We start from the raw sequence: 25,508 nt of genomic DNA, 5'->3' as shown, positions 1-25,508 counted from the left end.
ATACACTCCAGCTGCAGAGAGCACCTAGGGGAGCTACACAATCTCACATCACATAACAGCCCAGGAAATAGGGAATAATGAGTGGCATCAGGTCTGCATTAATCAGTGGACATGTCTGTAGTAATGGAAAGAAAATGGCCACTGAAATAACCAAGAGTGTGAACATCTACAAAACCCCACATCAGTGCCCATTAGATGAATTTAGCATCTAATGATTCTTACAAACAAAAACAGAGACAGGGAGATTGAGATGATGAATCTGGAGGAATAAAAAAACCCAACAAACCAAAACCACAACCAAATCCCGAACAAACAGATTCATTCGCCATTACTTAATAGCCAGTATCATATACCCCCTGGCAAAGTAGGCTAGCACAACATGCATGAATTCCTTGTAGGGGTCAGACACTGAACAGCATCTCTTAACATTCATGCTTACCCCAACCCTGCTTATGGAAATGGATAAACCAATGCAAACTTGCAGTGTTATTTCAGTACTATTACAACCAACTGCTGGCTTTGTATTTCACAACTTGCTTAAAATTATAGTAGTTGATTCCAAAAGCTTTGAAAATTAGGTTTTCTATCCCAGAGTTACTTTGAATATATTGATATTATTATCAGCAAACTCAAAGTAACACACTTAATTACTATCTCAAATAAGAAACTTGTCTTTTTTTGCTGCGCCCCTATTAAGAACTGCAATAAAACCACCTTGTCCCTGTTATTTGCACAGCTGATTTCATAGTCTGCCATACATTACCATGAATGTTGACACAGAGATGTAAACCAACCTGGAATAAGTCTGCATGTCAAAAGAAGAAACTATCCATTTTGCATTTGGAAGCTGAAATCCTGATACAGAATATAGAACAGAAGGGTCTGGTTTGGTTTTAGGCAAAACACTGATTTTTCCTCCTTGATGTTCAATTACAACTGTCAGCTAGTCTGGAGTAAAGCAAATCCTGTTCTTATAATGTGTTCTCAGCTGGCAGACAGCATTTTACAGAATAGGACATAAGCAGCTGTCTAGCCAGTATTACACTAAGTTTAGTTAATGGCTAATCTGGCATTTGTTCAACAGCGTACTTCAAATGGCAACACAGGGAAGGTGCATAAAAAGAAAAAAAGACTAAGCTCTATCTTCACCACCTCACTTGTGTGGCTGATGGAAATGATAGCATATCAGAAGTGCCAGCATTCTAGTGAAACCTGGCATGTAAATATTTGTGCGTAATGTAAGATAGTCAAGCCCTGATTGGCTGTCCTTTTCCATATTTCTAGCAATAACAGAAACTGAAGCTTAGATAAGAAAAAACTATAAAGCTTTACATCACAGAATTTAAAACAATTTAAAATGGTCATTAATAAGAACCTGAACATGTAAAATGCTAAATGCTTCCAAGGTCTGAGAAATCTCAGTTATTTGAGAATAAAAAGTACTCTATTCAGTGCTATTCAGAAGGACCTGGCTTCTTGCCAGATTACCTAGCAAACGATATATGAAGTTTTAAAATGATACATACATCATGGCTTGAGTTTAAATAAATTTTGGTGCTCTGTTTGGCTTTTCTGTAAATTTAAATCAGACTATTAGCAGTGTACATGGCTGGTTCTTAAAATCTGCTCCCCCAAACACACCTGCTTTCAGCTCCTTGTCCAGGAAGCAAAATCAGTTGATAGGAAACAAAAAAATATCTTCATCTAAGGACAATGCATGCGTTTTTGTACACGAGCTTAGAGGTATCAAGCAAGTTCCCAGCACTGCAAGCTTGCCAGCACATCTATGTTCACTGGCAACAATCACAGCTACCACTGCCAAGTACAGAAGTGGTGGTTGAAAGTTAACTGTTCTCCCTTCCCTGATGATGGTCACTGTCCTCTGGCTGAAGCAAACTGGTGAGACACAGCAGAATGGGCAGAGCTGTTGCCTCCACTGTAGGATCTCCATGGAGAAGTAAGGAAGCCATCTCCAGGATTCTTGGATTTCATATGAATTGCAGTTTCAACTAATTGACTTTTTAAGTCCCACCAAACCAGTCAATTTTTCATCCACTTTGTAGCCCACAAATCCAGTCCCTACCTTCCTTAAGGATATCTTCCTCCCCATATCTACCACACTTTCCCCAATTTCTCCTATGAATACATAAGTCTATACGGAAAACAAGATAAATGACCATAGCTACTCTCTCTTCATAAACAGAGCCAGTTATTCATCACTAATGCAGAGACTGGTTAAGTATGATTTGCCCAGAGCAAATCCATTGTTGGTTATTCACTATCACATGCATCAGTTTCCATTTCTCAACAAGCTTTGGCTTTCCAAGTTCCATCCCTGCATGCCAGTCAATGTTTCCATACTGTTCCTTAGCAGTTCCTCACCTTCCCACCTCTTTTAGTATGAGGTCCAGAGTCCTCTGTTCAAAGCATCTTCCTGCTATGCCTGCCTTTTTTCTTGCAAATGAGGATAATTCTTGTGCTTGAAGGGAAATATCCTTGAAGATCAACCACATCTCCCACCCTCCTCTGCACTTCAGGGGAACCTCACGCAGGATCCTGCCTGCCAGTTTGCCAATCAAGGCAGAGTCCAATCTCCTGAATTCCAGGATTTTTATTTTGTTATTTGCCATCCCCACTTTCTTCAGGGTCTTAAACTCTGTCATCGCATGGCCGCTGCAACTAAGGCTACCACTATCATATCCCCGGTAAGTTACTCTTTATTTATGAGTAGAAAACCCAGCATGATGCCTCTCCTAATCATGCATCCCACTACTTACAATAAAAAATTGGCTCTGGCACAGTCCAGGATTCTCCTGGATTGTTCGTGTTCCATCATGTTGCCCTGAGTAATTAAAGTGTATTTACAAACAACTATTTTCAACTCCCTCCCATTTGTTTACAATCTCACACTGACAGCAGTTCCTCACCACTGAGCTGACCAGAAGTCAGGAAAATGCCCAAGAATCAATTACGTTGCTGGAATCATTTTTAGCCTGAGAAACCTATTGGGTAAAATGTAATTCCTTACACTGCAGCATGTATCAGAAACACTATTTTGTGGCCCTTAGCTATAATCAGCAGACACGAAAAGCACAGTGCAACATCTTGTGGACTGTACACAAAGTTGAACAAGGTAGCAACTTCCTGCAAACATGAGATGAAAAAGGACTGTCTTGTCTGCAATTCATAAGCAGGGAAACAGAAAAGAAAAAAAAAAGTAATTCTTCAGCAAATAATTTAAGCAGCTCACTCCCCATTCAAATAAACATCAACTTACCTATTTCCTGTACTATTTCAGTTGACAGGCGTTTCTTTTAAAAACAAATCAAAGAGAGAGGATACAATCTTATGTTTAGTTAGAAAGACCTATTTATCGCATGTAAGTCTTATGAATAAAATTTTGGCCCACTAAGTACCATGTTGTTCTAACAGAAGAAAGTGCTGACATCTTTAATAAAAATCAGATAAATCCACACCTGTTTGTAGTTCAGGACTTCAGGAATTCGGACACTGATTCTGTACCACAGTGCCTTTACCCTGCTCCACCAGTATGAATGGACTGAGATCCAGGTGGATCTATTTAGTAGGTTGTGACAGCAAGGAGTCCTGATTTTCTAAGGCACTATAAGGGCTCTCAGAGCAAGGGCTCTCAAAGCAGTTCTGAAGATGATGAAAAGGTACCTGATACTTAACACATTAACAAGAGAAGAAGCTGTATCTTTGAGCTGTTACAATTACCCCTACATAATTACACTGTACACTTGAAAGAAAATGGGAAAGAAAACCAGCACACAACCTGTAACCCCAAATAAATCCATTTATTTAAAGAGCTTGATCAAACCTGGTCCAGCGGAACTTCTACATGAGTATCTTCATCTTCCTGCACTTCAGCTGCTCCCCAGATTTCAGACCCATCTCCACTGGCTTTGAAAATATTTTCACCTATAATGGGAAAGATACAGAGTGGAAGGAAGTGAAGTCCCATTGTGACACTGTGTGGCACAACTACTGAACTGCATTCAATTTTGTTTCTGAGAGCAGGTTTCTGAGCTGACCCACCATTCCCTATACAGTTCTTTTAATGAAGTTTTCAATCTACCATTATTGTCAATTTGTTTTCCTTTTTAATAACAAATACTTACACGCTACACCATTTGGAGAAGAGGAAGGAAAGGGGAAAAGGGGGAAAGGGTAAAAAAGGAAAATATGTAGAAAAGGGGAAAAGTGTAAAAAAAGGGAAAAGGGGAAAAGAAGAAATGGGAAAACAAAAAAAGGGAAAAAGTAAAGGAAACTCTTTCCTTTAAAAAAAAAAAAAATCCTAGGTCTGAAGTTCCTTCACTTCCGAGAAAGGTCAAGAGTCAATCTGAACTTAATACAGTATAAAAATCATATTCTTCTATTTCTGTAGTCAATTATATGCTCCAGTAATTAGCACTATCACACACATCTAGCAAAAATCTCAGGCTCTGAGTCAACAACAAACATTATGAACCAGGACAGCAGTAAAAGATTAACAGAAACAGTTGTGATTAATGCTGCTCCCCACCCTTGGGTGCATGCTGGAACTATAGCTGAAACTTCATACATTAAAAAAGCGCATACTGCTAACTAACAAGGTTAATGGTTGCAATGATATTCAATTTTGCAAAGATTTTATACCATTAAGTTTGGATAATTTTTCCCCCAGTTGTAAGTAATAACTAGGGGTCATCAAAGTTTCGAATATAGGTCTTTCAGTATCAGTTAACTAGGAAAGTGAAGATGAGTACATACAGAAAGCAAACAATTTCAGGTGAGACACATTTGTCTTTTCCTTCATCCCAAACTGAAAACAGTCCAGAAATTAAAAACACAGGTTACTCCAAATCGTAACCCCCTCTCCCTCTCCATCTATCTAGGAAAGGCAGATGGTCCTACGCTGATGTGTTCATATCCAACATAATAAATAATGACAGTAAGGAAGAGGAAAATATATTTGTGCTGCTTCAGACTGATTCTTAATTCTCCATAAAAGGATGTGAACCTGATAACATCAACTGACAATGCAAATTGATCTACATTGCTGGACAGTATTAAATAAACAGCCCTAGCATAGCACTGAACCATTCACAGAACCGTTGAGAAGGAGGAAAAATCATGGACAAAACCCCAAGACTTAGAGAAATCTGGAATCTACCTGCATTAAAAGGCAGCATTGACTACTCTGGAAGTTAGTTTCTGTCCTAAGTTCAGCAGTAGCAGTCATTTTTTTTCCTTCTTAGTACCTGGTGCAGTGCAGTGTTTTTTGACTTTCAGCATGGGAACAGCGCTGATAACACTGGTGTTTTTAGTTGCTGCTCAAATGTTTCGTCTGACCAAGGACTTTCTGAGCCTCATGCTCTGCCAGGGAGGAGGGGAAGCCGGGAGGAAGCAGAGACAGGACACCTGACCCAAACTGACCAAAGAGGTATCCCATACCACAGCACGTCACGCCCAGTATGTAAACTGAGAGTTACCCGTAAGGGCTAGTTCACTGTTAGGTTGGGCTGAGTATCGGTTGGCGGGTGGTATTGTATTCTCTTCCCTTGTTATTTCCCTTATCATTATTATCATTGGTGGCAGCAGTAGTGGTCTGTGTTATACCTTAGTTACTGGACTGCTCTTATCTCAACCCGTGGGAGTTACATTCTTTCGATTCTTGTCCCCATCCCTCCAGGAGCGGGGGGAGGAAAGGGAGGGGGAGTGAGTGAGCACTGTGTGGCTGATTTACAACTAAGCTTAAACCATGACAGTTTCCCAGTTACTTTCTCATCACCACAAAAGCCAAGCAAAGCATTTACCCTGGGAACAAAATTCTGAGGCATACCATACCACTGCAAATGGCTAACTGGGAGGAAGGTGCCAGCTCATCCAGATGGCTTTAAGTATCTACTGACAGGCCACTGACAAAAACAGCAGAAATGAAAGCCATTCTCATAGTTTAAAATTAAGATGGAGAAAGTCTCTGTCTATGGAACATCACAATGATATTCCAGAATGGTACAGCTGGTTGCATCTTAGGAGAGAGATTTTCTGATGGATACAGTACCTTGAGTACCTGAGCATCAGTCCCACTGAACCTCCCCTTCCCACCCCACCAAAAGATCTATACTACTTGTCCACTGAAAGTATTGGTGTTGGAAATACCACAGGGTTCCCAGGATTACTGAACGAACTCTTATTCTAAACATCGCACTCATCTTGAAAAAGTCCCCATCTTCATACTTAGCAGGGAATTTTTTTTTTTCCTAAGTCCCTTTCTTTTGTAGATTATTAAATATAATCTATCTATTGTAGCATGTTCCATTGACACCAACTAAGGACATCCAATATTTGCTGGCAGTATGGCAGATCTTGCACAATCTTTGTGTACATATCTCATTACAGATCCCCTTTAGCAAGACAGGGTTGGGTTGGGGTTTTTTTGACAAATTCAATCAATGCACTTCACATTTCCCATTTTTCTGAGCTCTCTAAGGGACAGAAGGTTCAGTTTCTCTTATCTGATATTATCATTGTGGCCTCTCATCATAGAAATTCAACTGAGATATAGATCGCTACCATATTCTGAGAGGAAAATGTAATGTGTTCCTTGACGTGACGTGACGAAAATCGTTCCGTGACGATTTTCCTAATTCATGGCTTTCTCTGAAGTACATAAAAGAACCTTGTCCTAGATTCCTCAGCTCACTGAACTATAAAAAGTCAAATCAGCTCTGAGAGAACTGCATTTAGTATCATCATCATTCCATTTAGACTCTGTAATACCAACTTTGTCTCCAAGATCCCCAAGTCTTTCAACCAAAATGGAGACTGTCTGGCATCTAGAGGTGAAACGATTTTGGTACAGAGGTAACTCTAATTAGGTTTTTCTCCTGCAGGCAAAAGAAGTGCAAGGGAGATAAACATGTGCTGGCCCTCGAAGACAAATCCACAAAATTCATCTCAAGAGCTTAGGATTCTCAATTTTAAAGCACTTCTTAGAAGACTAAATCAGCCTCAGGGCTACGCTGAATAACCCAGCATAAGGAGACAGATGTGCAATATTTTCAAAAACCTCAAGCATTACACCAGGAGGGAGTGAGGGAGAGAGAGGAAGACAATAAGTTCCTACCTGTGTCATGAAACTAACTTTCCCATTCAAAACTTTGTATCCAAAAAGCTGGTAACAGGGGAGTTTCAATAAGCAAAAACTGAAATCCTCAAGGGATTTCCTCTAAGCACTTTCTACCACGTGTCTTCTCAGAAAGCTAGTTATAAATGAAAAGAGAGTAGTCGAAAAGAGTTCTGCACAACCTTGCCGCATCTCTAAAGAATACGACCATTCATTGTCTTGCACAGAAAGCACTTTAAAGTGAAGTAGCATTCCTGCTCTTCCATAGCGTGGAATAAGGTAAAACCAGATGGCAGCCTGCAGGGGGAAATAATAGTGACCACAGAAGTCACCAAAAAAACTTCAAGGAGAGTGTTTTCACACTCGTATATTATCCCATTTTCAGAACTATATTCTTTGAAGAAAACAAGTAGTTAAAAAAATAGTGCATTTCAAATGTGCACAACACAGAAGATCATTGCTTGGTTTCTGAAAGGATGGCAGAAAAGATTTGTTGTCAGAAAAGGAAAAGAAAAAAATCTTTAAGGAAATAAGAAAATTGACAGCAAAAGCGAAATTAATTATTTACCTCTGCTCAGACATGAAAGTATGGAAGACAAATGTCCAAAACACATGTACCATTAATAGTCAGGGAAGAAAGGACTTTGGTCTGAAATGTCCCAAAACAGGTGAAGAAAAAAATTACACTAACTGAAAAATTGTAAGGTTTAACACTTAAATAAATAATTCCAAGAAAATAGCAAAGAACAAAATTAATCTTGCAATAGGATACATACTCTGATCTTCTGGTGCCAAAAATGAAAAAATGAAGTCAAATTTGCCTGACAAATTTGGTGGCCTACGATGGGGCTACAGAACTGATGGACAGAGGCAAAGCAGTCAATGTCATCAACCTGGACTTGTGCAAAGCATTTGACACTATCCCACACAACAACCTTGTCTCTAAATTGGAGAGACGTCAATTTGATAGACAGACCACTCGGTGGATAAAGAACTGGCTGGATGGCCACACACAAAGAGTTGTGGTCAATGGCTCAATGTCCAGCTGGAAACCAGTAACGAGTAGTGTCCATCAGAGATCGGTGTTGGGACCGGTCTTGTGCAACATCTTTGTCGCTGACATGGACAGTGAGATTGAGTGCGCCCTCAGCAAGTTTGCCAATGACACCAAGCTGTGTGGTTCGGTTGATAACACTGGAGGGAAGGGATGCCATCCAGTGGGACCCTGACAGGCTTGTGAGGTGGGCTGATGCCATCCTCATGAAGTTCAACCATGACAAGCGGAAGGTCCTACACCTGGGTCAGAGCAATCCCAGGCACAGCTACAGGTTGGGCAAAGAAGAGATTCAGAGCAGCCCTGTGGAGAAGGACTTGGGGGTGCTGGTTGATGAGAAAATGAACATGAGCCGGCTTCAGTGTGCGCTCGCAGCCCAGAAAGCCAACCGTATCCTGGGCTGCATCAAAAGGAGCGTGACCAGCAGGTCAAGGGAGGTGATCCTACCCCTCTACTCTGCTCTCCTGAGACCTCACCTGGAGTATTGTGTGCAGTTCTGGTGTCCTCAATATAAAAGGGACATGGAACTGTTGGAACAAGTCCAGAGGAGGGCCACGAGGATGATCAGGGGACTGGAGCACCTCCCATATGAAGACAGGCTGAGGACGTTGGGGCTGTTCAGCCTGGAGAAGGCTGTGTGGAGACCTCATAGCAGCCTTCCAGTATCTGAAGGGGGGCTCTAAGAATGATTAGGAGGGACTCTTCGTCAGGGACTGTAGTGACAGGACAAGGGGTAATGGGTTAAAACTTACACAGGGGAAGTTTAGATTGGATATAAGGAAGAAGTTCCTTATTGTGAGGGTGGTAAGGCACTGGAATGGGTTGCCCAGGGAAACTGTGAATGCTCCATCCCTGGTGGTGTCCAAAGCCAGGTTGGACAGAGCCTTGGGTGAGATGGTTTAGTGTGAGGTGTCCCTGCCCATGGCAGGGGGGTTGGAACTAGATGATCTTAATGTCCTTTCCAACCCTAACTATTCTATGATTCTATAAATACTTTATGAAAGAAATAACTTGATTAAATGGAGCATTAAGAAAATAGCTTAAAATATAAACATTACTAGTGTTACTATACAAGCCAGAAGTATTTAGACTTTTTGTGTGTGAATTTACAAATATCTGGAGCAGGGCAGCTGAGTAAAAAGCCAATATATTACTTGTTTATGTGATTCTGTGCCAAGATCTTCTCAGCAGGAGTCGCAGACCACATTAACCATTATTACCAGTGCTGTGAGTTACTCAGCACCTCCCAAGCAAATGTGTTAGATTGGGTAATTCTGCCTCATATTTTATAGGTAATATTTCAGAAGTGTTTTTTGATTTAGGAAAAGAAAAAAAAGGATAAGAAATATCTTACTGATGTAATATTTCACATCTCTGTGAATCATGAATCAGTTTCTACACACATCTCTAAGAGAGGAGAAAACAAGAAGGCATTTTAGAAAACCTATAAATTACATGAAAAAAAACCCAGTTGCCAGTCTTGCTTTCATACTGTTGTGGGCTTATACTGCAATCTCTGCTGAAGTTAGAAATAAGTACTGTACCTTACTGAAAAGAGAATTCCCATCATTTCCATTAGAGTGAACACTTATGTCTACCACAAATGGTTCATAAAATATTTTAGATTACATATACTCCTCATACAAAGGTAGTTCTGACTTTCTGTGCCTCAAACTGGGAATTTGCCACAACCAGGGATATGGCAATGTTGAGTCAGAAAAGTTCTAAAATGGGGTAAGAAAGGAAGGTAGGTCTAAACCTTATAGTCAAGGTGTGGCACAGTCTACGCATCTGCTCCAAGTAGAATACAATGGCAGTAAATAATTCAAGGGCACTTTGAGCTCCAAAATGTCTCCCTACAGCTATGCAGACAAGTGTAATTCAGAGGATTTATTTCAGTTAGGGTTTTTTTAGTTCTCCATGCCACAGTAAGTGCTATTTCTGTCAACAGGCCAAGCACAATATTACTTAAAGTCTCTTGATCTGTAAGGATATTTTTCCATAGTGCCCAGACAACCAGAAGAGACTGGAATTTTTCAGGTTTTGCCAGTCCCTGTATGAAAACGGACTGTCTTACGCTAAAAATCACTATTTTTTATACCCTATACAGAAAGAAGTGAGGTAACCAAAACAAAGATCTCCCATTATTTCTGATTATTTTAAAGCAGGGTCTTGTTCAGTCATTCAGGCAAGAAGGAGAAAGAAGAACCTGCAAAAGAGCAAAGAACAGATCACAAGAGGGAAAAGGCATTCAAGAGGAGCAGTCAACTGGAGAGAGAGGATATCCAGAGGCTGGAAGATACAGACACAGAGGGAGTTGATGCACAGTAATGTTAGAAGGAATGTGTGGAATGAGAAACTGTACAAGAGTAAACAGAAAAATGAGGAACATAAATGGAAACTAAGGGAAGAAATGGTGTCTTGCACACTGGCAGGAAGGCAGAGAAATAGGTTACGTGCAGTGGAAGACTAGAAGCTTGAAGGAATGAGAGGTGAAGGAAGAGCAAGCCAGCAGGTAGCCTGGCTTTCAGCAGGATTTGGATTATTTTTCTCCCTTTCTCAAAGACTTCTTCCACTGTATCGCCCCACACGATAAGGTCATCAACATATTGCAGGTGTTCTGGAGCTTGCCCCTGTTCTAGTGCAGTCTGGATCAGTCCATGGCAGATGGTAGGGCTGTGTTTCCACCCCTGGGGCAATCGGTTCCAAGTGTACTGGATGCCCGTCCAAGTAAAAGCCAACAGTGGCCTGCACTCTGCTGCCAACGGAATTGAGAAAAATGCATTGGCAATGTCAGTCGTGGCATACCACTTGGCTGCCTTTGACTTCAGTTCATACTGAAGTTCTAGCATGTCCGATACAGCAGCACTCAATGGCGGTGTGACATCGTTCAGGCCACAATAGTCTACTGTTAGTCTCCACTCTCCATTAGACTTTCGTGCTTGCCATATGAGGCTATTACAGGGTGAGCAGGTCCTGCTGATCACTCCTTGACTCTCCAGTCTACGGACCAGCTTATGGATGGGAATCAGGGAGTCTCAGTTGGTGCAATATTGCTGCTCGTGCACTGTTGTGGTCGCGACTGGCACTTGTTCTTTCACCTTCAGCCACCCCACAACAGAAGGATCCTCTGAGAGACCAGCCAAGGTGGACAGCTGCTCAGTTTCCTCAGTCTCCAAAGCAGCAATACCAAAAGCCCATCGGTACCCTTTTGGGTCTTTGAAGTACCCTCTCCTGAGGTAGTCTATGCTGAGGATGCATGGAGCCTTGGTAGCACGCCGTGATCGTATAGTGGTTAGTACTCTGCGTTGTGGCCGCAGCAACCTCGGTTCGAATCCGAGTCACGGCATCGCCCCAGCGGTACCATGGTGTTGGTGGAAACATCGCTGTTATCTTGTTGATCACATCTGTGGGGATCTGGTGACATCCATCTCGCCATTTTTTTCCCAAAAATTGAATCTCCTGTGCAGGTCCCTTGACCATACTCCATTTTATGGCAAAACCAGCTTTCAGCATTTAAGCGTCAGAATTTAAGCTTCTTAAAGGAATCTTCCTTCACGAAAGCCTTATTAGAGGAATGTCATTTTACTAGTACCTATCTGCAATTGAATTTCTATGTTCAGATGCTCCCACACATACTCATTAGTGACAGAAGTGCAGCAAAAAGCAACCATGAAAAAATGCACACTGTCGCCAGACAAGTATTTTTCTTGATTCCTTATTTATTTCCTATAAAACCAATATTTATTAAGACTCCAGTTAGTGGTTCTACAGTTTGGGGAAAGAATTCTTACAGCATTTTTTGGTTTCAGGCTGAAGGGATGAATGAAAACAGCAACCACAAGTGCTTTCTTATGGAGCTTATTCAAGAGTTATGCTCTATCTCACCTCTTCTCCAGCTCTGTAATCCCACAGAGAGAAAGACTGATGAATCTCAAGAGGACACAGACTGCTGCAAGCTTTGAATTCCCCAAAGCCTTGTAAGAGTTACCAGGAAAAGGAACACATGGAGCCCGATACACTGTACTGAAGAGAGATAGCTAGTGTCTCAAAAAAGCAGGGAACCAACTCAATCTGCCCTAAGCAAAGGGGAATGATAACAGCTGTTGAAACACTAGCATCTACTTTATGGCAAACCTCTACAGCTAGCAGCAATGGAACCACACAAATAGTAAGAAAGATCAAGAGAACAGTTTCATCTGAAAAAGGTGGTGACATTACATGAGGGAGGATGTTCTTAGAAGGTTTAGCTTTTTGAAGATCCAGTCCAGAGGCTATGAACAGCATGGACACATTTGCATTAGAAAGGATGATGTCTGATAAATAGGGTGTTGGGTTTCTGATTTTGTACTCGGCCAAGGTCTATTTCATAAAGTAAGTAGCTGGGTCCTCAGCTGGTTTCACCAAAGATAAGACAAGGTGGTTCTGTGTTCCTACCGTACTTCACCTCTGTGACTTTGTTGCAAATGGCCAAATAAAACCAATACAATTTAAGACAATGTTAAGACTGCTGCAAATTGTGCTTCTTGAATAATGGTTCTTAATAGCCAAGGATCCTCAGAGTTACCTGCTCTGTCCTGTCCCTCACCCATGCCAGCTATGTTAGATTTGCAGCTCCTGAGAATTCCTTTGTGTGAGAGAGAGCCCACTGACCATTCAGAGGAATTTTCTACATATTTCATACTTCTGGCTAATCTCCCTATAGGTATAGAAAAGAACAGATTAAATACCAGTAAAAGCAAATTTATAAACATCCAAAACATTTTGACTAACAACACTTCACCTGACACATGTTACCGGTTGTCTCAATACACAGATGTTCAGTATATAGTGCAGTCACTCGATATGTACAGAAAAAGCAATGAATTGATGCATGTATAACCAAGCAAACCTTGTCTAAAGTGCTAAGATAATTTTCTGTCTGATGCCATTCAGTATTGCAGCTGGAATACTGATAAGTTATATGACTTTATTAAATAGTAATTGAGTTACACATTGAACCAGCTCATAAGAAATCTATGTATTTATAATAATTGCGCATAGCAATTACTGGCTCTTATATAAGCTCCTTTCCTAACCAGCATTATCTGTAAAACATTTATTGCAGCACAAATTACAACATTATGCAGTTATTAATGCATTCCAAATTTTAAACTGATTGAAGTTTACTAGGAGGGATAAAAAAAATCATTGTAATAATAGCCTGCCCTGAATATTTTATGGAAATCAGAGGCATTTACTAACTGCAAGCTCTGTATGAAAGAGAGGAAGTTAATCTGACTATAAAAAAAAATTAATGTGACTTACCACAGAGACTGCCTCATAAAAATGTGAAGTCAAATTAAAAACAAAATGTAAAAAATTTGTGGCTCATTAAATTGACTAGATTGCTATGAGGAATAGGGAGGACAGGTGCGCTTATGCCTGTACCCAACATCATTTTCTGTGTTTTTCTTTATTTATTTTATTTTAAAGTACCACTGTTGTACAAGACCCATTTCCAACAAAAAGCCACTACCTTGGTGATAGGTTTGCATGTGTTTGCATGTCTATGTCTTCTGTCATCAAAAAGTAATGGCATTAAAAAGAAACTGGTAGCAATATACATATGAAACTGTTGTGAATATTAAAAAATGTGTTTTTCTTCACCTACTATTGCAGCTTCAAGCTTCTAAGCAGTTAGTTCCTCTGTTAGAAAATATTGAATTTCTAAGAAGATTTCATGCAATTATAGATTGGTGACATGTGACTACCTCAACAGAAACTGCAAAGGTGCTTCTAGAGCTTCACCTTGTCACCTTTACTGGTAGGAAATGTCATAACTCTAGAGCAAAAGAAAATTTGCCTTAGTCAGATGCAATAGCTCAGTCATCGTTAAACAGGTACAAAAATAAAGGACTGCATGTCACAATACAAGGTTTTTTGCTTCCTTCTCCCTACTTTGGTCATTCACATCATTTATCCTCCATGTTTCTAAGCATCTAATTTATTCATTTATTTAAATTACAGATCATTAAGACCATTTGCATTTTGAAATTAATAAAGCAGCTTCCATTCAGCCACATCTTCTTTAATTCCATGCCTGCTACAAAACTCAGCCGCCTTATGGGTACAGCTGGGTCCTAAGGGCTAAACTCTCACAGAGAAAATGCAAAAACCCTGAAATGCCTGTCCTGGTCCAGTCATCCCAAACTGAGCATCAGTACACCTACACTCCATTCTGCAACAAGTTAAGCAACATGGCTTTCCTGCTGCCAGGTACCATTTGCTCATTTTGCCTATTTTATGCTTTGCAATGTATTCATTCTACTAAAGCAAACATAAACAACTCACCGTGTGCTCAAAGAAAGAGGCTGCAAGGTTTACCATCACCTTAGTTCCCCACTGGCATTAGTATATTGTGGCTACCATGCTTGAGCACTGTTACAATACACAGTAACATCAACAAGGGTTCTCATTTCTTGCTACAGATTGTGATTTTATCTCTTATGTGAGGAATAAACTTACAGGTACTGAAAAAACTCAGCAAATAAGAAACAAGATGATCTGTCTTTGCACAGCTTTTGCCTGCTTTGACAACACAGCAGTGATATGGTCTATGTGTCTATGTTTTAAATAGAGAGAGTTTTTTTAATCTTAAAAGTTGTCAGCAGGAAAGCACAAACAATGCTCACATCACACAGCCGATATTCAGCTGTCCAGGTTTATACTCTTTGGCAAGTTTGTAATTTTATTGAAAGCAATTCAGAGCATGATAGCAGGAGTGGCTCCCATACCTGATGGTTTGTGTAGCTTCTCCTTTAATTAAGGGTTGGCCTTTTCGTTCCTTTTTTAGCCAATAGTGAAACCAGGAAACTCAAATGATTGCTAACTTTTAAGACCTTTTAATATTTAAAACTAGATCTGAAAAACTGTGGAGTAGCTTAGCCCATGTCCAGTACAGTACTTTTCCAAATCTTAGTGAGAACTCAAAAATCACATTCTATTATCTTTAGAACTTGTTATATACTTTAGAGGGGAGTAGGGGGTGATTTTACAAGCTGTGAGACCACAATTCAACTACTGTACTTGAATGGAATAGGCTTTAAAGTGAGGGTGCTTCCTTACAAGAATTTTCTACTACATGTCTGAATTTGCCTTCCAGTTCAACTTTCTACAATATACCCTTTACAGAATATGGTGCAAATGAAAAAATAATTAGGTTTGGGGTTTGTATTTTTCAAAACTTTAAACCAAGATGCTGATAATTAAATGTGCCTTTGATGTCACTTTCATAAGCCCTAATTATGCCGAGCCAGCTGCACTAGTCTAAGCTCTAAACCTCACATTTCTAGTTGCAATTACTGTTACATATAATATATTCAATATTAATTAGGTTCTACTAGTGCAATGAGAGTCCAGTCATAACATTAATAGCATACCCTATAAGTTACAAAAACCAAACCACCAGCTCACGGTCTACTGGATTTGCTTTAGCAGTGGTGAATTTAAGTCTTGAACAAAGAGTTTTCAACACTAAGAAACTATTTAATCATCTTGATTTGAGAGGATTATGACATGGATCAGTTTTAATATGAATGGCATGCTGCTGAAATTCTTAGTGTGTTAAAAGAAAAAATTCGAAGTAAATACACAGTTAGCCCAACTAAACACTACTGGAAGATTAGGTTAAGCTTTAAATACGGTATGAGCATAATTCCTCAGATGTTAAGTCTCAGGAAACAATCACTTTCAAACAATCTGGCACTTAAAAGAGGGAAGATTTGACATAACTGCTAAATTGGAAGGGAAAAGGACAGCAAAGAATATGGGATGCATTTTTTTCTACTATGAATATTTTCTTTATAGCTATTTCCGTACACTCAAAAATGTGGATGTATAAACTCACTGTGTGGTTTATCAGTTTCCGATTAAAATAAATTAATCCCTCATCAGTGACTGCCAAATGCAGCCAACTAAAATGCCATGTTCTTTTTCACTGTCCCTCAGGAAAATATTAAATAAAAATATATAAAAAAGATAAGCGTTCCCATTACCGAATCCAAAGCTTTTGAGTTTGAAAGAGTTTTTTGGAATAAATCTGCAAAGCCAACTGAGGAATCACAAGGAGCCTTCAGAGCAGACAGTGGAGCTATACTAACCCAAACAATACTTGAAAGCAATCATTATCACTGTATAACTGCAGTTGGCTTCTTGCTCTCCATCAAAAAATACATCTCCATCTCAGAATAAGACTCCTCACTCTAAAATGAAACTGAAAATTACATAATTATATGATTCTTCTTTCAAGAAGGTGGAAAATATATTCAGATGTACTGAAAGGCATGAGATGGGCAGGCAGGTTAAACCCAAGCGGCCAACTGAGCCATGAGCAACAAGCTGTAGGATACAGATATGTTAGGTCATCTGAGTATGAAAATATTTTCAGTGTTTGCAGATCTCTAACATTTCTTTCCTTCTTAACTGGTATGATAAAGGTCAGAGTAGTATGTCAAAAGAAGCAGGCAGAGAAGCCAGCCACAACCTGATCTGCTTGAAAGAGGCAAGCTAGTTTGTTTCTTTCATTAGCTAGGAAGCATGGTAGTGAGACTTGCCCACTGTGAACTTTTTTTTTCTGGCAGAGAAGGTCAAAATTGAGCCAGGTGACTCTCCTGTGATGCACCAAAAAACAATGCCAATGCTGATGACAGCAGAGTGTTTCGGGCTTTGCTTACTTCGACACATCTTGTTTCTCACATCCCCCACTGTCAGTTGTAGTCAGTGGGCTCTTAAAACTGATCTGACTGATGAGGCTCTCTAGGGAAAGCTTTCGAAGGAGACTACCACCTACCGCTGTTTCAAAATGTACATCAACCAATTAACAACTTCCGCTTCCCACCTGCAGATAGATAATTTGGTGGAAGTACTTAATCAAGCTCCTGTGCTATATTTAACTCAACAGATAGTCCCACAGGTGAAAAATATTCAGCTAATGAGGAATAAAGAAAAAGTTTAACAGCAAAACAGGCTATCAAGTCACAAAATAATATGCCTTTGTCATATTTAACATCATCACAAATCACACAGCAGTTCAGTCCCTTCAAATAATAAAGAACAGAAATAAGGTGTAATGCTGACCTCTGCAACCCTCTACTTTTATGGTCCAGCTGGCTTTCTGTCAGGGGCAGTCTTTGACAGAGAGGGCTGACTGGGCAGGAGGATACTGAAGTTTTAGCACTCCACACTAAGAGCTCACAGCTCCTACAGCCTGCCTGGCCTATGCTTCAGGTCACTACATCTTCATGTGTGACCAGAATAAATGCTTGGAAGACAACAACTATGTAGATGTCTCTGTGGGGTCAATATAGCACATTTTCTTTGAACTACTTCACCACAAGGTATCTAAGTTCTGACTACAGTGGAGCTCCCACATAGGGTCTGACTTGAGTGAAAAGACCTTTGTTCTGATTTGTCAAGAGTTGTCCTCTTTCCTCAGATTTTGCCTGAAAGTGCTGCTGTCTCTCACAGGCAGACAAATAAGGGCAAAAAAAACCCAGAGGAGCAATTCAAGAATCCTCCACATCCCACATGGAGATGTCTATTTCCTACTGCTTTGCTTTTCCAGAGAGAAGCCTGCTGTTCATTTACATGGGAAAGAACAAAAAAAAGGAACATACAGCAACAGACTTTGGTTACCAAACATGGCACGGTATGTTAACTCCTCCTTTTACACTCATAAGATTCAATAGAAAACAAATACAATAAAGAATCTGTCTGCATGCATAAAACCTAGAGAAGTTATATTATCTGGGTTACACACACCTTACAATTAGTATATTGCTCAAGAATAGTTACAGCTGTAAAAACTGCTATCACACTAGTAATTTCAAAAACTTATTTTTGATATGCTGTCTCCAGATATTCTCAAAGATAAAGGTAAACTTAAACAACTGTAGCTATCAATCTCAACATTTCCTATATCTCTGAAAGGCATCACTGCATCCCAGAGAAACGTATACTAAGTACACTGAAGCACTTAATTTTAAAGTAATCAAGTGGTGTTAATACCACTAACAATCTTAAAGGTGCATTTTAGTGGTTAATGGTAATGGTGAAATACAAGACATTTTTTCCTTTGGGCAGACCAACTCCTTTTTACTGTTTTTATAGGGTACTGTGGGAAAATGTTCAAAATATGTTTTCTATCATGTTTTTATCAAAAACATGAAGATAGGATTGTATTAGTTTAACTTCCAAGGTATACTAAAAATTATATGCGGCCTCCTGTGGTACACAAAGCCAGGAAAGTAGCGGTTATGCATAGGTACATTTCCTAAGCAGAAAGAACCTTTGTAAATTCAGTTAGCCAGAGTAAACAGGCAATTCAAGAACTATACAAACATATTATTTCACTGTTTCACTGAATTTTAACTGAAGAGCAAAAGCTGCGGTGTACAATAGTGTTTATCTCAGTACTGACCATTATCTTGAAGGACTCCTGTGGAAGCTGTTACTGTCTGTTTTACTTTAGTAGAGTTGTTAGGAAAGTGCTGTCTGGACACAGAATCCTCTGGATTATGGCTTCTTTTGTCTTTCCTTTTGGGAAACTGAGGCGAGGAACTGTTTTCTCCTGGGTCACTGGATCCAGTGGTAGATTTAGATTGCCGGTCACTTCCCTGAAAAGAAGTGTACATAGTTATCATTGATGCAAATGACAACATTTTTTTAGTTTCAATTTTATTTCAACTTTTTAATACTAAGGATTGCTGTCAAGTGTTAAAGAAGCATATTAATTTTAAATCAGTACAGTTAAGTGATAACTTAAGCTATCCAGAAAACTGTAACTATCTCATCAACTTACTATATGATCCAACTGATTAAATGTTCCTCAACAATGCCCAGAACAAAACAATACATTTGTTATAGGGAAATAATGTTTCATTTGATGAATAGAAAGCTGGGGGAATCTACATGCATGCATGTAATATACAGCTATATCTCATCTATGCATATGTGTAGAAAGTCACAAGATGTAACAAATACAACTTGTAAGGATTCACTGCCTGTCTAGAAGAGGCATGGGCATTTATCTAAGTGTCAAAAGCAGACCGAAGAGGATGACAGTCTTCGTATGGCAGTAACACTGACTGCCAAGTGGACACTAAGAAAGGGGTTTGCCCACACATCACCTCTGCATCACCTCTGAAGACATTAGCCAGTTCCTCTGCTTACTCTGTGGTGTATCTAGAAACAGAACTAGAAACCTGGTCTGTACTTTTACTGCTTTGATGTGTGTATGATCCTGCATGTATTAGCCAGAGATTTTACTTATTTGTACACATTTTTCTTCAGTGTAAATCTGTTCACAATCAACATCATAAAAACCTGAACTATATAGGTTCTGTTTATATCATTCCAGGCTTTACAAAGGCTTTACCAACTGAACACCTTCACCATTGCCAGTCTAACAGTGCACGCAGTTTCTTCCTAATCCAGTACTGCCAAAACACTGGAACTGTTCACCTATCACTGACTTCGCTGAATCACAGAAGACAAATATATTCTACTTCACTATTTTGCTTAGTGTAGCTGCATGAACAATTCATGCCATTTTAGAACTTGCCCACCAGAAAGGCCTTTCATTCTGTGATGGTCATACACAATTCATTTCACCTCACTGCTTAAGTTAAAAGGTAATACTATATAAAATTAAGATCGTTCAGAAAAATAAGTCCTGAACAAAATCCTGCATCTCTTTAAAATATCCTGCATACATTACTACATTTTTATGTGATTCTGCTAGTTTTCACATAATCAGTAGAAATCAGTTCCTTTTAAAATATCTTACTTAAATAACTGTTCAGCTTTTATCATCTAATCTACCATTTATCTACCAATACCATCAAATCTACCACTTATCCTTTCTCTATAAAAAGAAATAATGGCATGGCAGTATTTCAGTCTCTTCTAATTCAAACTGGAGACTGTTACTCCCAAGCAATAATAGTAAGAAAGCATAGGTACCAAACTGAAGTAAACAGTTGTATGATTTGTACCACTTCAAGTGTTGCATTACATATTTAACAGCAGCAGTAGGTATTCCTGCCTCCTTATGTTTTGACACTTGTTATTAGAGTATATTACAATCCCAATGAATAAAACTGAGTATCAAATAATTTTCTGTCCATGTTGTAAAATAATAATAGAAGAGGCAAGAAGTTAGAGCTAATAAATGCTAGAACTGCAAAGCTCACATCTTAAAACCACACAGCGCTTGAAACTATGTTCTTTACTGAGGTTTTATCTTTGACTGAATTTCAACAGAATGGAATAGTATATTTTATTGCTTATTTTGTTTAGTGGCTCCACAGTTTTGTTTTGTAAACAGTGAATGGACATGATCGACTACTACAATTATAATGACAGACTGTGAATCCGAGTCGCCCCTGTCTTGTACCTGTATAGTAAACAGCACTTGTACAGAATCTGTGCAAACAGTTACTTATATTCTGATTTGGCACTGTTTTAAATCCACAGTGGACTCATTTGCAAACATATAAGTAGCTATACAGGTTACAAAACAAGTGGTGCCTCAAGCTCTGTATTTCATGGTTAGCTAGGACAAAACACATCAGATAGGAAACTGGTTTAGAGCCTTATTCAGTCTCAGCTTGCAGAAACGCCATTTTCTGCAAGATGTTTTGGAAAAGGTTCTGTGTTTTTCCTTTAGCTATCTAGTTTAAATGAATAAATATATAAACACACAAAGATAACTGCCAAGGTTTATGGGAAAGACCTCAAGGCAGCAGCTGAACTTTGCTATGGAAGGTTTTATAACAAATAAAGCAGCCATTATTGCAATAATATTTTCTCAGATTTCTCCTGTCTAATTGACAGTGCAAATAGCTACAGATTCATCAAGCTTTCATAAGCATACCACCAGGTGGCTGTGGATTTTTTCACTTCAGATTTAATTAAAACCCAAAGGACAGGGATTATCCATCTACTGGAATTAAGCAAAATTAGAAACAGATTTTATTATGGCACTTGATACTTACACTGCCTTTAGACTTTCGAGATCCCACAATTGGAGGTAGTGCAGAGGCTTTAGAACTGCAGAAATAAGCCATATCTTAGAACTGGTATGCTGTCACTACCATAGACATTATGTATTAGTTAAGATAACGCCAAATCAGCTACGGCAACACAGTTAATTCTTTTATTCATTGTATATTTTTGCCAACAAATACATTTCCCCACAATGCATACTTCATATATGGAAAATTTGCAGAGCAGCATTCAGTGAATTACTAAATTAAAGATCTCTACAACTATTATAGTGAAAAGTTCCAGCAATTAAAATAATAATTGGTTTACATCGGTTGATCAACATAGCTTTTCAATGTCCTTAAATTCGTGTGCTGCAAATGCTGTTTCCCCAAACACTTTCAAGTTATTTACATTGTCTATAGTTGCTCACTAGAAAAAAAAAACAAAAAGCCACAAATCCCACAAAACTAAACAAGAAAACCCAACAAATTAAGAAAAGTCACAATAATCCTGTCTCTGACATTAGTTTTGTGATACATGTTCAACAGCATATTTATGAGGTGAAATAGTCTCTGAATTTCCATTTTCTCTTTCATTTTCCACTTCTCAACTTTTTTGGAAGCTGTCAATAAAGTTTTACATCCCTACTATCCCTCCATCCATTCCTCATGATGATTTTGTACTTTACTGGTGGTACTTTGTAAACGTATTGACACACACAGGCATGTGAGAATTAAACCACACACCTATAGAACTTACCCCTGTGGCCTTCTCATTATAGATTTGCGAAATAGCAGATCACCATAAGGCAACTTCTTAAACTTTTCTCTACCTGCTGCAACATAAATTTGCCCATTCTCCAAGTCTGACCCATTCTGAACAAGTTTTCCATCTATAGTGTAAAGTCTGAAAAATATGAAAATGCATAATGTAATAAACCTTGTTAGGTGCATTAAGAGAGTTGAAAGCTACATTAATCTAAATGCACTAAATCATGTTGAATTTCCAGATATGAAACCAAATATAGTAGATGCCATACAATGATCAGTCACAATATAAATGAGACAAGGAAAGACAGAGCAAAATAATGACTTAAATCACAATTTATATAAAACTAATGAAATATGAAGTGCTATGAAAGATGAAATACTCTCATAATTTCTAAAATGAAGTAAATTACTTTATACTTAGAAGGTCTTTAATGTCTTTCTCCTGACACTTTGAAAGGGATCTATTCCATGAGTTACTCACCCCTCTCATACCAAGTTCCACCTCCTATCTGTGCTCTGGTCATTCATGGCCAGTTACTGCAAACCCAGGTTCTGTCCAGCTAGCATTGGTTTATTAAAAGCAGGTCTTGCTTGACTAGCCTGACCTCCATCTATGACAAGGTGACCCACTTAGAGGACAGAAGAAAGGCTGTGGACATTTTCCCACAGCATTCTCCTGGAGAAACTGGCTGCTCATTGTTCGGACAGGTGTACTGTTTATTGGGTAAAAAATGGCTGAATGGCCAGACCCAAAGAGTTGTGGTGAATAGGGTTAAATCCAGTTGGTGATCAGTCACAAGTGGTGTTCCCCAGGAGTCAGTACTGGAGTCAGTTCTGTCTAATGTCTTTATCAGTGATGTGGACAAGGGGATCTAGTGCACCCTCAGGAAGTTTGCAGGTGACACCAAGCTGGTGGGAGTGTTGAAAAGTTGAGAAGTTGAGAGTGTTGAGAAGTTGGTGGTGAGTGTTGGTGGGAGGGTGAGAAGGCAGCACAGAGGGATCTGGACACGATGGATCAATGGGCCAAGGCCAGTGGTATGAGGTTCAACAAGGCAAAGTACCGGGTACTGCACTTGGGCCACAACAACCTCATGCAACACTTCAGGCTTGAGGAATAGTAGCTGAAAAGCTGCTTGGTAGAAAAGGGTCTGGGGGTGCTGACTGATGGTTGCTGAACATGGGCCAGCTTGTGCCCAGGCATCCTGGCCTGTGTCAGAAATAGTGTGGCAGCAGGGTCAGGGAAGTGATCATCCCCCATACTCAGCACTGGTGAGACTGCACCTCAAATCCTGTGCTCAGTTCTGGGCCCCTCACTACAAGAAAGTTATTGAGGTGCTGGAGTCAGGAAGCTGGTGAAGGGTCCAGAGCACAGGTCGTCTGAAGAGTGGCTGAGGGAACTGGGGTTGTTCAGTCTGGAGAAAACAAGGCTCAAAGGAGACCTCATCGTGCTCTACAAGTACCTGAAAGGAGGTTGTAGTGAGGTGGGGATGAGTCTCTTCTCTCAAGTGACAAGAAACAGAACAAGAGGAAATGGCCTCAAGTTGTGCCAGGGGGATGGTTAGATAGGATACTAGGAAAAATTTCTTCACCAAAAGGGTTGTTAATTACTGGAACAGGCTGCCCAGGGGAGTAGTGAGTCACCATCCTTAAGAGACATAGATTTTGTGCTTATGGACATGGTTCAGTGGTGGACTTAGCAGTGCTTGGTCAAAGGTTGAACTTTATGATCTTACAGGTCTTTTCCAACCTAAACAATTTTCTCATTCTATGATCTCTGTGACCCTTTGCTGGGCTCGCAGTGTGTCCATGTCTTTCTTAAGTTCCCCTCATTAAAGTACCTTTCTTTTCTCGGTGCCTCCTGCCATATGAAAGTACCTTGGATTTCTAAGTGCAAAGACTGAAAGTTCTTAAAAGTGAAATTGCAGCTTTTTGATCACATTGCTGCTTCCTTGTGAAGAAGTATGCCAACTCTGAAGCACCCCGTTTGTATTACTTACATTTACTTTTTAGTGCAAATGTTCCACAGGCATGCCAGCAATTCAAAGAACAATTTATGTTTTACAACATTAGTTACACACAAAAATGAAAATAAGACAGTCTAAAATCAGCAATAAGCTTATTTCTGAATTAATCTGTGTTTTGCTAGGTTATATTTTGCTTTGGGGAACTCAGGATAAAACAGTAAATCAATGTACCAGAGTTTATGAACTGTTTTATGTATTTGTATGGTGCTGCAGGTATATAGGGGTTCATACAAACATGACTGTGGAGTTTTGTTCTCAGTCTTCCACTTTGCTTGCATTTTAACATTATATTTAATGCACCAAAGTTGTTTGTTTAATATAACTCCCCAAAATGTTATGGATTATCTGGCAATTTCTAGTGTATTTTTCACCCTGAAAATAATAATCATGATAACTGAATCACACATAATCAGCCACTGAAGATGAAGGTTAAATCAAAAATGCGTTTTTAAGAAATGGCACTTCAAACACATAAATAACTATTGACTTAACAAGCATCACAAAACTCTTGTGACACTTAGTTCTGAAGTCTTTTACCCACCCACTTGACCACAACCATTCACAGACCAGCTGAGTTCTCTCTGGCTATTATTACACAACAAAGGTGTCCTTGTGGTCACTTCTTCTGGTCACTGGGGGATGACTCAGGACTTGTCCTGTGGGATATCAGTGGACTTCCAGTTTCCCTCCTGAATCCAAGCCAGAAAGTGGCAGCCAAAATAAAGCGAGCATACAGGCTGACAAAGGAGACAGCAAAGACACAACTTGTGGGACCAATATCCCCAAATTCCTAGTTGCCAATGCACCAGGTACCTGCCCATCAGGTTGCTCTACCCCATTCCCATGCACAATCTGATAAGCAGAAAAGCTACTCTGTCATTTCTTACTTACAACCCTATTCTAATGCAGATGAACAATGTTTTTTTCAAAAAAGCTACATGTGAAACTGTAAGACTTGGCAGCTTTATATGTCTTTTAATAACATGGAAAAGAAAACCTGCCATATACATAATGCAGGTTCTTGTACTTCCACTTACGCTTCTTCTATATATCTTCTCAGCATCAGTGGTCTTACAGGAACTCCCCTAATGCTAACATAGCTTCAGCAAACCCCAGCAATTAATGTGTAACTTATTAAAGAGCAATGATCATTTTACTAACATATTTAATATGTATTCCTAGCATTTTTAGGAAAAATAAAATGAAAACTCAGCTAATAGAAAACCAGAAGAAGGAAAACATTAAATAATTCAAAATGTCATACACATTATCTTATTTTAAAGGATTAAATCTGAGCACTGAAGGGAACTTCTAAAAAGCAATCCTAGCTATGTACAGAATGATTTCTGTTTTCATGTACATCATACAGTTTCACCAAGGAGTGACATCAAGTAATGAAAATAAAATGTGAAAGGCTTTTAAACTGCTAAACAACATAAGAGCAGAAAAAATTGATATGTTGTAAACTGCTGCCACCTTGCTCACTTCTGAGCTATACT

At 39.3% G+C, this 25,508-nt stretch overlaps 1 protein-coding gene and 1 non-coding gene across 2 annotated transcripts in view; one reads left to right on the top strand and one right to left on the bottom strand.

Moving 5' to 3' along the window:
- The window catches only part of DCDC2 (doublecortin domain containing 2), a 58,530-nt gene that overhangs the window by 11,513 nt on the left and 21,509 nt on the right, over positions 1 to 25,508 (bottom strand). Inside the window, exons 5-8 of the mRNA XM_065667213.1 lie at positions 21,975 to 22,121; positions 21,224 to 21,278; positions 18,646 to 18,841; positions 3,842 to 3,942 (exon numbers count right to left, since the gene is read on the bottom strand). Coding sequence (XP_065523285.1) covers positions 3,842 to 3,942; positions 18,646 to 18,841; positions 21,224 to 21,278; positions 21,975 to 22,121 — 499 coding nt within the window. The remainder of the gene's footprint in view (positions 1 to 3,841; positions 3,943 to 18,645; positions 18,842 to 21,223; positions 21,279 to 21,974; positions 22,122 to 25,508) is intronic.
- TRNAH-GUG (transfer RNA histidin (anticodon GUG)) lies at positions 11,464 to 11,535 on the top strand. The gene has a single exon. It is a non-coding gene; the product is annotated as a tRNA-His (tRNA).

The sequence above is a fragment of the Lathamus discolor genome, chromosome 2 (assembly GCF_037157495.1).
Source record: "Lathamus discolor isolate bLatDis1 chromosome 2, bLatDis1.hap1, whole genome shotgun sequence".
Classification (NCBI taxonomy): Eukaryota; Metazoa; Chordata; class Aves; order Psittaciformes; family Psittacidae; genus Lathamus; species Lathamus discolor.
Note: the sequence above shows the minus strand (reverse complement) of the source record. Positions and strands in the feature narration are given on the sequence as shown.